Here is a 13902-nt window from a genome sequence, read left to right on the forward strand (position 1 = left end):
GGGAGAAGATCTTGTAGATTGAGATCTAGTAGACAAGTCAATTGGTGAGGATGGAGGTGATGGTGGGGGCTGGTGTTCATGTGACTTGGTGATGGTGAGGTCTACAGGTGTGAGTGAAGGGCATAACGTTTCATGATGTGCTGTTTTATGTTGTGGTTCTTGGGTGATTCTATGGGGTATCCGGGGTGTGTCTTCTTTGAAGGGTTTGAGGTGGTCAGTGTTGATTTTGGGGAATATCTTGCCATTTCCATCCCTTAAATCTGCGCTTTTGTCTTGCAAATAAACAACTTCATATGGTCCCAACCAGCTGCGCTCAAGCTTGCCCCCTTTCCTCTGTTGGGTCCGTATGTTTTGTCGTAAGACCTTCTGCCCTACAAAAAGTGGTGCCTGATTTGCCACCGCAGCCACCCTCTGTCTCCTGTCCTGTTTTTTTCTTACATTTTTTTTTTACAATGTTGTCCATTTTCTCCTTCAAAGAGATGGCCTTTGAAATGGTGTCCTCTGCGATCACAGATTCCACTGTGCTGTTGACCTTTTTTTAGAAACATTGAAGATTGAAATGATTTCACTAAATTGATGCATGATATTTATATGGAACAATGTAAATGATCACATACCTCATATATCTCCGGCACCTCAAAAGGATATCGTGCCTCCATACCGAACATTAAAAAGAATGGTGAGAACCTAGTTGTCAGCTGTGTCTTGGTTCTAAGGCTGCCTGCTGTGAGTGTGTTTGTTTGATTCGGTGCGATAAGCTCCGTCTTAGCCATATATTTCTTTGTTTTGAACCATCATTTTACTACCATTTCTAGTTGTTTATACTACTACATTTTACCCAACATCTCAGATTAACCTGACATCGCTAGCTTTTGTTATTAGTACTACTAGCACAAAACGCTAGTAATTCGCTAGCCTGTTAACGCGCCACCCGTGCGCTCAGCTATTTTATTTATTTATTTTTCTCTCGCGCGTCCGCGCCTTTGAGTTCATAAAAAGCTCAGGTGAGTAAGAATCACTCAACAAACACGGTGAGTAATGTCTTGTCCTGTTATTGTCACTTGCACTTCATGTCACATGTTTAGTATAGGCTTCTCTGTCGACAATATAGGATTTATATGTGATAAATGTAAGGAGACAGTTAGGTTGACAGAGAAGATTTCAGAATTAGAAACACGCATCCAAACTTTAATTGAGGATAGTAAGAGTGCTAGTGCTTTAGATGTTTTGGATGCGCATAGAATAGTGCACACTTTACATGAGTCGGTTCTGGCTGAAGTAGAGCCTGTGCAGCCGGGCAAATGGGTGACAGTGAGGGATCGCTCTAGTCGCGGATCTAAAAACCACTCTTCCGTTCCGATTACCATAACAAATCGATTTGCCCCGCTCAGTGAAACACCCACTGAGAATGATTGTGCCCTAGTTATTGGCGATTCTATTACACGGAACGTGAAAATAGAGACACCAACCACCATAGTCACATGTTTGCCGGGAGCCAGAGCGCCTGACATCAAAGCAAATTTAAAAGTGCTGGCTAATGCTAATCGTAAATTCTCTAAGATCATTATTCATGTCGGCACTAATGATGTTCGACTCCGCCAGTCGGAGATCACCAAAATTAATATTAAAGAGGTGTGTGAACTTGCAAGTACGATGTCAAGGACTGTAATTTGCTCTGGCCCCCTTCCTGTTCGCAGGAGTGATGAGATAGTTAGTAGATTGTGTTCGCTTAACGGTTGGCTGTCTAAGTGGTGTCCGCTTAATAATATAGAATTCATAGACAATTGGAAAAGTTTTTGGGGCAGACCTGACCTGTTGAAAAGAGATGGTATTCATCCCTCCTGGGATGGTGCTGCTCTTCTCTCTAGTAATATGGCTCATAGTCTTAGAGCTCAAACATGACAATCTGGGGCTCAGGTCAGGAAGCAGACAGACTGGCTAAACCGACCGTCTGCTAGCGGCCTCGCGTCACCAAGGTCAGATAAATCCCATCACATAGAGCCTCTTTCACCTAGATATCATCATATAGAGACTGTGTCTGTTCCCCGAATTTGGAAATCCAAAAAACGTTTAAACCCAACTAAGGTTAAAAATTTAATTGATGTTCAACAAATAAAAAACAGCTATAATACAGATGAGCAAATGCTAAAGCTTGGGTTGCTGAATATTCGATCGCTTACTTCAAAAGCACTCATTGTTAATGATATGATTTCAGATAATAACCTAGATGTGCTGTGTTTGACAGAAACCTGGCTAAAACCAAACGATTACATTACTTTAAATGAATCAACCCCGCAAGATTACTGTTATAAACATGAGCCTCGTCTGAAACGCAAAGGGGGTGGTGTTGCTGTAATCTATAGTAATAGTTTCAAAACCACTAAGAAATCAAGTTTTAAATATAATTCTTTTGAAGCATTGGTGCTTAATGTAAAAATATATAGTGTAAACGATAAATCACGTTTGAGATTTGTGCTGGCTACTGTATACAGGCCACCAGGGCACCATACAGACTTTATCAAAGAATTTGCGGACTTTCTATCAGAATTAATATTGACTGCAGATAAAGTACTAATTGTTGGTGATTTTAATATACACATCGATAATGAAAAAGATGCATTGGTATTGGCATTTAAAGACATTGTAAATTCAATTGGAGTTAGACAACACGTGTCAGGACCTACTCATCGTCGTAATCATACTCTAGATCTAATATTATCACGCGGAATAGATGTGGATGCTGTTGAAATTCTGCAGCAGAGCGATGACATCTCAGATCATTATCTAGTCTCGTGTAATTTGCATTTAGCCAAGGCTGCAAAGCCGACTCCGTGTTACAAATATGTGAGACCTATCACTTCTGCTACTAAAGATTGCTTTATTAATAATCTTCCTAATCAGTTTCATCATCTCAGCATCTCAGATAGCTTAGAAGAACTAGATATTACAACAGAAACGTTTAACTCTCTCTTTTCCAGCACTTTAGACACAGTTGCTCCGTTGCGCTTAAAGAAGATTAAAGAAAATAGTCCAACGCCGTGGTACAACGAGCACACTCGGGCCCTTAAGAGAGCAGCCAGAAAAATGGAGCGCAACTGGAAGAAAACAAAACTAGAGGTATTTCGCATTTCATGGAAAGAGAGCTCAATTACTTACAGAGAGGCTTTAAAAGCTGCTAGATCTGCTTATTTTTCAACCCTATTAGAAGAAAATAAACATAATCCTAGGTATTTATTTGAAACGGTGGCTAAACTAACGAAAAATAAAGCTTCAAGCACCGAAGTTTCCAAGAAACACAGCAGTAATGACTTTATGAACTTCTTCACTTATAAGATTGATAATATCAGGGACAAAATTATAACTATGCAACCGTCTACTACAGTATCGCATCAGGCAGTGCATTGTAGTCTCCCTGAGGAAAAATTTGATTCATTCGTTGCGATAGGAGAGGAAGAATTTACTAAACTCATTAAATCATCTAAATCTACAACATGTATGTTAGACCCTATACCGACTAAGCTACTGAAAGAAATACTTCCAGAGGTCATAGATCCTCTTCTTAATATCATTAATTCGTCTTTGTCTCTAGGATACGTACCAAAAACTTTAAGCTGGCTATGATTAAACCGCTTGTTAAAAAAACGCAACTTGATCCTTCAGAATTAGTCAATTACAGGCCGATCTCGAATCTACCTTTTCTGTCAAAGATATTAGAAAAGGCAGTATCCTCACAACTGTGTTCCTTTCTTGAAAGAAATGATATCTGCGAGGATTTCCAGTCCGGATTTAGACCGTACCATAGTACCGAAACAGCTCTCGTTAGAGTCACAAATGATTTGCTCTTATCATCCGATCGTGGTTGTATCTCTCTATTAGTGTTACTCGATCTTAGCGCTGCATTTGACACCATCGACCACAACGTTCTTTTAAATAGATTAGAACATTATGTTGGCATTACAGGAAATGCACTAGCATGGTTTAAATCATACTTATCTGACCGTTATCAGTTTGTAGCAGTAAATGATGAGATGTCTCATCGATCACAAGTTCAGTATGGCGTACCACAAGGCTCAGTATTAGGACCGCTGCTGTTCACTCTGTACATGCTACCCTTAGGAGATATCATTAGGAAACATGGAATTAGCTTTCACTGTTATGCTGACGATACTCAGCTCTATATTTCTTCAAAACCTAACGAAACTTATCAATTCACAAAATTAACGGAATGCATAGCGGATATAAAAAATTGGATGACTTGTAATTTCCTACTTCTAAATTCTGAAAAAACAGAGTTTCTAATTATTGGACAAAAAACTTCCTCACGTAATAATCTAGAATACTGTCTAACACTTGATGGCTGCTCTGTTAAGTCTTCGTCGTCGGTTAGGAACCTGGGTGTGCTCTTTGATACCAATCTTTCATTTGAAAGTCACGTGTCTAGTATCTATAAAACTGCATTTTTCCATCTTAAAAATATATCTAAATTACGTCATATGCTCTCATTGACAAATGCGGAACAATTAGTTCATGCGTTCATGACCTCAAGGCTAGATTATTGTAATGCTCTACTGGGTGGTTGCCCTGCACGCTTAATAAACAAACTACAGCTGGTCCAAAACGCAGCAGCTCGAGTTCTTACCAGAACCAGGAAGTATGACCATATTAGCCCAGTTCTGTCAAAACTGCACTGGCTCCCTATTAAACATCGCATAAATTTTAAAATATTGCTGATTACTTACAAAGCACTGAATGGTTTAGCTCCGCAGTACTTGAGCGAGCTCTTAACGCATTATAGTCCGTCACGTCTATTACGATCTCAAAATTCCGCCCAGTTGATAATACCTAGAATATCAAAATCGACTGCTGGCGGTAGATCCTTTTCCTATTTAGCACCAAAACTCTGGAACAGTCTTCCTACCATTGTCCGGGAAGCAGACACACTCTGTCAGTTCAAAGCCAGATTAAAGACACATCTCTTTGACCTAGCTTTCACATAATACATTATAGACTTCTATAATTTAATGTTATGCTGCATAGATTAGGTCAGCCGGAACCGGGAACACTTCCCAAAAATCCTGATGTACTCGTTACATCACGAGAAGAATGGCATCTACGCTAATTTTAGTGTCTGTGTTTATCCCAAGGTTTTTCCTGCAGCCTGCCGGATCCAGGCCGTATCCAGATCTGACGAAGGACCTTCACCTGGACCGATGACAACGCAGTGCTGAAGTGCCAACTAGTCTCTCCCTATGGAGGATCCCACTACCACTCTACAGATAAGGCGTTGTCGGGAAAATTCGTCTTGCGGTCCTACCCCAAAGCAACAAATAAAATAAAATTCCTTATCAAAATTTATAAGGAAAGACAAGTATTTTGTTTAGGCTTGGCTTGTAGGGAATTCCAAACCTGCGTATATTCTAACGCACATAACTATAGAACCCATTCTAAATGCGCATGTGACCGCCATCAGCGTTTCTCACAGGTTCGCGTTTAAAGTCTGTGTAGAGAGAATGGTGTCGTCTTAGCGGCCCCTAATTTAATAACAAATGATCATTGCGACGGAACCAAATCAATTAAAACTAACTTTAGATGGAAATAACTTAACTCTGCTGTAAAGCCGAAACAATCTCTGTTACCTTAAATTATACGCTTATCTCTGTAAAGCTGCTTTGAGACAATCTACATTGTTAAAAGCGCTATATAAATGAAGATGACTAAGACCAAACATTACTGCATCTAGGTACTCATCCCATTTTTCTGGTCTTGTATCCACCAGTTTGCACAAGGCTCTGGAGTCATGACCAAAATGAGTTAAATTATGAGTAACCAGTTTTCAAAGACAAATATTTCCCTGAATATTGCATTCCCACAAGCAACCCATAAATGAAGGTTCACCTCTTAATGGTTCCATTTAATTTTTCCACAAGCCCGTTTGTTTGTGGATGGTACGGGGCACAGAGGCTTCTCTCCACATTGAGGAAGGTACAGAGCTCTTCATTGATCTGTTTCCAAAACATACATTAACATTAATCTACATAAACAAAAACATGTGTGAAACCATTAAAATATCATGCATATTGAATTTAGTTCATTTAACAAACTTCAAACCTGGTTTACAAACTCAGTCCCTTGGTCAGTTAGAATTCTCTTTGGTGCCCCAAACCTGTAGAAAAAAAATGTATAATGCAGCGCGAGACAACTGCTGCAGATTTATTTGGGATTGGATATGCCTCGGACCATTTAGTATAGTAGTCAACGAGGACACAAATGTACTCGTTTCCCTGGTTGGTTTTGGTGACTTTCCCCACCAAATCCATACCTAGCAGTTCCAGAGGCTTATCCACCTTAAAATTAAAATAAATACATTCAAATTATGTGCACTCATGAAATACCAGTGTCAAATCCCATGCACATCTGTGGACAAGCTTACACATATTGGGATGTACTTGGGCTCCTGCTTGATGGACAGTCTGCTATATTGGCACTGGGCACACTGCAAAACCTGATATTCAGAAATAAGCACATGAGAAATGCATTCCAAAACATAATGCATTCATACGTTTCACAACAAAGTTAGAAAGGAATAATTTAGGATTTACCCATTTATCAATGTCCACCCCCATTCCAGGCCAGTAGAATCTCGCTGAAATGGCAAGCTTGGTTTTTTCTGTTCCACAGTGTGCTCCATAGGGGCTGGCATGGAATTCTGTAAATATTTGGTTGGCCTCTTTTTGGCCAATGACCACTTTTTTCCTCGAACCCATACAATTTTTTGAGGAGATGTAGTAAAGTTGACCATCTATTGAAATAGCTTTATTGTTAGTAAAGTCTAAACAATAACCACGGAGGTTCTGAATGCCTAATGAAAGAAATAGGATATTTTAAACTAAAATTGCAGGATAGGTAATATTTTATGTTCTATTTGCCAAGAAGGCTATAGACCATGGACAAGTATGGTTTTTTTGTTTCTATCAAGTCTTGGTGTATTACTATACCTCACTCCTGTCTGTGGAGCTATGCTATCTTCACTTTAAAAAATAATTATAATTTAGAATAGATTACTTACCATGAATTTGGAAATTGGAGCAACGTCTGCGAATCACATATTTTTGGTCTTTTTTTATACCAAATGGATATGTGCCTTGAGTTTTATAGCTCATGATTTCTTCATACATTTTTGGATCCTTTGTTGGAAAGTGCCAGCAAGAATAGAAATTCAGGTGACAATGTTGTGTGGTCATCTCCCCATTTATAACACCATTGATTCATTTGATTAATTAAAGCTAATTAGTGCCCTCAGAAATGGTTAATGAATTAATTACTAGAATGATATATTGCACCCATGTATCTTGCATGTGAAAAATATTAAAGAAAAATAGCAATATGGTTTTATTCATATTTATTTATTTATTTTCATACAGGGGATATAAAAGGTGTCACCTGAAAATGTGTTTACCTTTTGACAATAATATGATGAACTCTTTTTTTAAATGTGTATTTTGGTGACATTTAACATATTAATACATTTTGTATACTGTTTACAACGTTGTATTTCATAAACCTGTCATCTCTGACGTTTTGCAATCTTTATAAATAATACAGACATAATAATATAAAGACAATAATATGAGGCATTGAGTTTTTGTTTTGACAGAAATATTACTGGAGTGTGACAACCATTTTATTATGCTGACAATTGAATGTTGCGCCAATGCGTTTGGCCTTTGTCGCTTTCCGTACTTCCAGTTGTGGTTTGATGCATCTTCTAGGCATGCGCAGACATGCCTCTTTGAGGGGGAACACAAATTCCTGTAGGGAACAGAATCGACTGCTACACCGGGCCTCTGGCTCACATGCGGCTGTCCTCCGGAAGTTTACAGCTGGACCACGACGAACAGCACAAGGTACATCAGCATCGGCTGTCAAAGCTAAACACAAGTCCTTAGATACAAGCATGACTAGATCTGAAGTCATTCAGCAGAACCTGTAACTCACTGCATCATAGCCATACGTGACCCTGGATCACGTCATCAGTCACGAGTCGCACGGGAATATCTGTGGCAATAGCCAACTATACACTGTATGGGTCAAAATTATCCATTTTTCTTTTATGCCAAAAATCATTAGGATATTAAGTAAAGATCATGATCCATGAAGATATTTTGTAAATTTTCTACTGTAAATATATAAAACATTTATTTTTGTGAGTGAATGCTGCACAATCGCCAACATAAATGGACAACTTTAAAGTCCACATGAAATCAAAATTGACCATATTTACTTTGTTTGCCTAAATTGATCGTTTTGTGGTGAACAATTCATCCATGCAAGTCAATCCACACAAAACATTTTTTTGGCTTCGTAATCTTTAAAGGAGAACTCCGGTCAATTTTAACATTGAGCTCATTTTTTTGTACATTTGGAGTGCTGTCAATACAGAGAACAACGACAAAAATCGGTGTTGCCTACAACGTGTTATCCTCTTTTTAAAATTTGCACCCTGTTGACTTCAATGGGGCAAGTACTAAACCTGCTTTTAGCCTCTTAACATCCTTGATGTGTCATTACAAGTGCACAGAAAATGTGAGTGATTCCTTCAGAGTGAACACGAGTGAATCTGACTGCAGTAGATGTGAAAGATATGGATAAAAATGATGTTATTTAAGCCAGCGCACATACCTGTGTTTTCTTCCTGTTTTCGGTCGAAGTCCAAAGTAATCGATTGCCGAGTTCACGCGCGTGATCATAGGTAACTAAACCAATGCGTGTGAACTCGACAATTGATTACTATGGACTTCCTAAATATTAATTATATTAACAGCGACTGATATCACAGATTTTTGTCGTTGTTCTCTGTATTGACAGCACTCCAAATTTACAAAAAAATGAGCTCAATGTTTAAATTGACCGGAGTTCTCCTGTAATCAAAATCTGAAAATGCCCCTCCCCTCTGCATTGGAGGGCCTTGCCTGATGACGCAGGTTTGACGGCTTGGTTTGGGAAATGAACCCTCAAACCGTTAGTCTGCTATGAGCAGAGATGGAGAGGAGGAGCGCTAGAGTAAAACCCTGCCCTCTGTTCACTGGGAAATACGTCACAACACTGGAGAAAAGTCGTTTGCAACTTCCGGTTCACGGGGACTTTAAAGTCCCTGTAAAGTCAAAATTAAGTATGTGTTCTGAGTTTGTCACACCACAGAAAAATGTGTTATTAGCCACCCAGACAAATTTTAATGATAAAAAAAGCCGGCAAGTACATAAGATAAGCGATCAAAATCTTGAAAAAATGAGCAGTAGTCTCTGCTCTCAAACGCTGGGGGCGTGTCCGCTGGCTGCGCTGAAACCACGCCCACTCGCGGGAAAGCACGCTGCCGTCGACTCACAACAACACTCAACTGTCACCGCTACAGCCGGAATGGATGCTCCTAGCAGCTTAATTTGTTTTACAAAGCCATACATGTTCGAGCCTGGACTACCTACTATAATTATAACATAAGCACACAAGGCAACTTACACTCATTGGTGGGCACGCACTGCCGACGATGGCACCAGTTGTCGGCGCGACGGGAGGATGAAGGCCGAGGCGGGAGATAGTCGGTTCGGCCACATTCACCAGTAACAGCGGATTATCAGTCAATGAATCCCAGTTGTCTCCGACGAAAGTTTATAAAACTATCCCATGTAAAATGATCACTAACAGAGGCGGGTTTTGGCGGTGATCCTCAGCTCTCCATCATGTGGCTCTTCACAAAATTAATCCACCTCTTGTTGATATGAGTTTTTCGGAAATTTAAATAAGGACACCGATCTGTTTTGTACGTGATCGCATCCAGGTAATACGCATTTCCGTTACGAAGGCATAGTTAGCTAGCAAACTGTAGGATGTAGTAAATAATAGTACTGAGTCAGTAACTCGCGATTGAGTTGCAAACTGATGTGAATGGGGCTCCAGTGCGTCATCAAGTAGGGGCGTGTCCAATAGCTCAGGGGGCCTCAGTGCGTCATCGAGCCCCCGTTTTAGCCCCGCCCAAAAAATCCGGAACACAGCAACGGTGAAAAACTGTTTAACGGTCTAACTCCACAATTCAGTACTTCACAGTGCACAGTCTTTGTAATATGATTTAGCAATACATTTCTAACATTTATAATGTGTTTAAAACTTTTTTTTAGAATTGCCTTTACAGGGACTTTAAAGGAGATTTTCTCAATGTTTCGTTTTTTTTGCACCCTCAGCTTTTCAAATAGTTGTATCTCGGCCAAATATCGTCTTAACAAACCATAAATCGATGGAATATATAAATCTCATTTTTTTTAAATAATGGACCCTTATGACTGGTTTTGTGGTCCAGGGTCACATATTATAATAACCCTGTAAACAAAGATATGGTGCCCACAAATAATCATAAATAAAGGCATCTTACAAAACAAATGGTAGACAAGTAAGCTAAGTGTAAAAGGAAATACGGTTTCAAAATCACAATATTGATAAAAAAAGTGAGCATTTATGAGCAGTCCTAGTTCAGAGTAACACATGACTTTCAGTTATGATCTTTATTTGACGGATCCAAAGGATGTCAGAAGTTCCATTATCAATCCTGTACATTCACTTACGCTTTAGAATATATTTCCACACAATTGTATTATACTAATGCAAAATACCCGTGCAAAATCAGTTTTTGTGTGTGTTTTTAGTAATTGTTGGTTTGGTGTGTGCTCATTGTTACAATTACACAGCAAAAGTTCAGTGACATTTTTATTTGTGCATGGTAGAAAGCACACAGTGAACTCCGAGAAAACGCTATGCTTGAGCAAACAGTTTGTGAATAGGCTACTACAAATGATGCCCGTGAAAGAGACTGTGAACGCATCGAATATGATATGTTTAGTTGGTGAATAGCATAGGCTACTATTACACAGTTAGCGATAACATGAAGTGCACCAGAACAAAATATAATATTCAGAAGTAAACAGCATAGCTGACTTACAGATTCAGTTAACATCCACAAATGAATAAGCGTGTCGATTCAGGGAGCAGTGCAAAGTGTGTGCAAAATCAGTTTTTGTGTGTGTTTTTAGTAATTGTTGGTTTCTTGGTAAAGAAAACACATTTTTACTCAAATTAATCAAAATGGATTTATCACGTTCTGGAACCAAACTCTAATATTCAGAAGTAAACAGTGAAGCTGACTGAGTGTTTATGTCAGAATGTTTCTTTTTAAACCACAACCTTATAAGTGCTTCTTTGACTGGTATTTTTAACGCTATCTTTTGCATTTCTAATCCAAACAACGTCAAACTTGGCACTGCACTTACTCCTGCCCGTAGCAAGACACCCGTCAAGTTTGAAATCCATCGGACTAACGGTTCGAGAGATATGCGAATAACAGACAGACAGACGTTCCTGTGATTTATAGATAGATGTAACCTTGGGATGTGTTTTGTGTTATTTAATTCTGTGTGAATTCTGAAGTTTTATCATCAAGAGGAGAAAAAGCAGACACACGGAAATGTCATAACTTAAATCTTTATTTGCCACACCAAACAAAAACTAATTTGTAACAGTTGATGTCAAAAAAAAGAAAAAAAAAAAGAATAAAAAAAAAAGAAAAGAGAGAAGAGAACAGCATCTGTATGATACAGCCTAGAAAGATCTCCGTCTGGCGTCTTAAATTTACAAAAGCTCTGGTGAAGAAATGTACAAAACCTAGATTCTGCATCTATGTCACTATAAAGAAATATACAAATGTTCTACTAAACACCTTTATTGCTCTAAATCCTCCAGCAGTCTGGCACCGTGTGAAAGCGTCGTCTTAAAGCTGTCTCGAGAAGACAAGGACATCATATACATAAAAACGTGAGCTTTTTTTAATCTTTAGGCACAATGGGATGCAGCGTTGGCACAGCGTCTCCAGGCCAACCGGAGCGAACGACGACGGCACCACCGCACCAGCAATGGCACACTCGTGTTTCTTTACAAGCTTGGCCGAAAAGAAAAGAGAAATCCCTCATCGCAGGAGGTTAGAGAACACGAGCTCGTCGCGTCGGGAAGCTCGCGTCCCCATTGGTTGAAGAAGCCGGATCCCTTGAGATCTACTCAAAGTAAGAGGAATGTCTTTGGAGCGAGAGAGCTCTGAAATCAAACAACGCCCCGTACGAAGTGCACATTTCCTTCAAAAATACAGTATAGCTCTACTCTCATATAAAAATATCCGCTCGAGAACACGAGGCGCTGTAAAAGAGGGCATTACCGAGAAACCACGGCCTACAAACGTTGATAACAGTCCTTTATATATAAAAGACAAACTAGCGTGCCAATTAAAAGAGAAGTGAAGTTCCCTATAGAAGCTTTCGCACAGCAAAACTCCTCGTTTAAATCGTGATCTTCATTAAACAGGTTTTTTTTCTTCTCTTAATGATTGCTTACATGAGGTATTTCTATTCATTTTTGTTGTTGTCGTCTGATATGATATGCATGTGATCCCATACAGCAGTTCTGTAATGCTACAGTTGACAGTGTGTAGAGAGTAATAAAGAAATCCCAAACCAAGATGAACAGAAAGGCACTGTTGATCTCCCACACACACACATATACACACATATACATATACATATATATATATATATATATATATATATATATATATATATATATATATATATATATATATTACTGATCATAGTTTAACATTTAGAATAAAGTAATAGATCGGGACATCAAACGCATATAAATAAACGTGAACCAAAAGATCCAGCTAACGCAGATCTACGTAACCAGTCAGGATGTTTTGTGTGTCTTTCGAAAGTAAAATGCTGAGTAAAATAACAGTGACACACACACATCCTCGGGCACCAGCAGAAGACTAATATAAAAGCATGTGGCAAAATTGTATAAATACAGTTGAACACACACTATATTTCTATATAATATATATATTTCCATTCTTTGGGACACGAAGAGCAGATTTCCTTTTGGTTATGATGAGATAGTGTGTTCTCTGTGTGAGTGTGTGTTAAGGTGCAGTCATCAGGGGCTGACAGCAGACGCGTGGCGCTCTCCCACTAACTCACAGAGAACCTACAAACACACAAGATGAGGAGCACACGTCACAAGCTGGGCTGGGGGAGTGTGTTCGTGTCTGCCATCTGCTTAAAGGGGTCCTGTCATGCTTTGCTTTAGTGTGTCATTGGCTACGTTTACATGGACACATTTTGGTTCAGTCGGAATGAAATCAATACGATTGATGAATCCGAACACGGTGTTTACATGAACGATAAATAAAGTGATCGGGTTGATGTGCGCGGTTATATAAGTGTCAAATCGGAATCGATTTTTTGACATTTTTTGCCAGAGTTTCCCGCTGTTCGCACATAACTATTCTCCTCTACTGGATATTTATTTGTTTTAAACAGCAGATGTAGTATTAATCCGTCTCTAGCCATGATTTGGAGATGATGAGCATATTAACTGTTTTGCCGCTGCTTATATTGATCACGCAGTAAAAATGAGAGTCTGAAACCAGGACTGGTGGGACGTTGTCCTGCTCCACTTCACAGACGCAGTGAAAGGAGGATTTTAGAATGACGGCACACTCATTTATATGACACTTTATTCAACAGGAAGAACAGCTCGTTCTGCACGTCATTACGCTATTTAACGTCATTGCACATGCGCAGTCCTTTCAGTTTCGGTTTTCAATCCGATCAAGTGTTCACATGTTCTCTCGATCGGATTACAAAAGGAATAAACCACCCCTTTCCATCCGATCGAAATTTCATTCAGATCGATTAAGGTGTTTACATGAAGGTTTTTAGTCCGACTGAGCCGTCAGTCTGATTATAGGTGTCCATGTAAACGCAGCGGCTGATGCGCCACTTATGCTCTCTTTGTTGCTGTTTTGTTGAG

At 39.2% G+C, this 13902-nt stretch overlaps 1 protein-coding gene across 1 annotated transcript in view; it reads right to left on the reverse strand.

Annotated features, from left to right (window-relative positions):
* Positions 1 to 12916: 12916 nt before the first annotated feature.
* stk26 (serine/threonine protein kinase 26) overlaps positions 12917 to 13902 on the reverse strand; it is a 33748-nt gene continuing 32762 nt past the window's right edge. The window contains exon 11 of the mRNA XM_081389951.1: positions 12917 to 13074. Coding sequence (XP_081246077.1) covers positions 13059 to 13074 — 16 coding nt within the window. The 3' untranslated portion in view covers positions 12917 to 13058. The remainder of the gene's footprint in view (positions 13075 to 13902) is intronic.

This window comes from Scardinius erythrophthalmus (assembly GCF_964197995.2).
Source record: "Scardinius erythrophthalmus genome assembly, chromosome: 17".
Classification (NCBI taxonomy): domain Eukaryota; kingdom Metazoa; phylum Chordata; class Actinopteri; order Cypriniformes; family Leuciscidae; genus Scardinius; species Scardinius erythrophthalmus.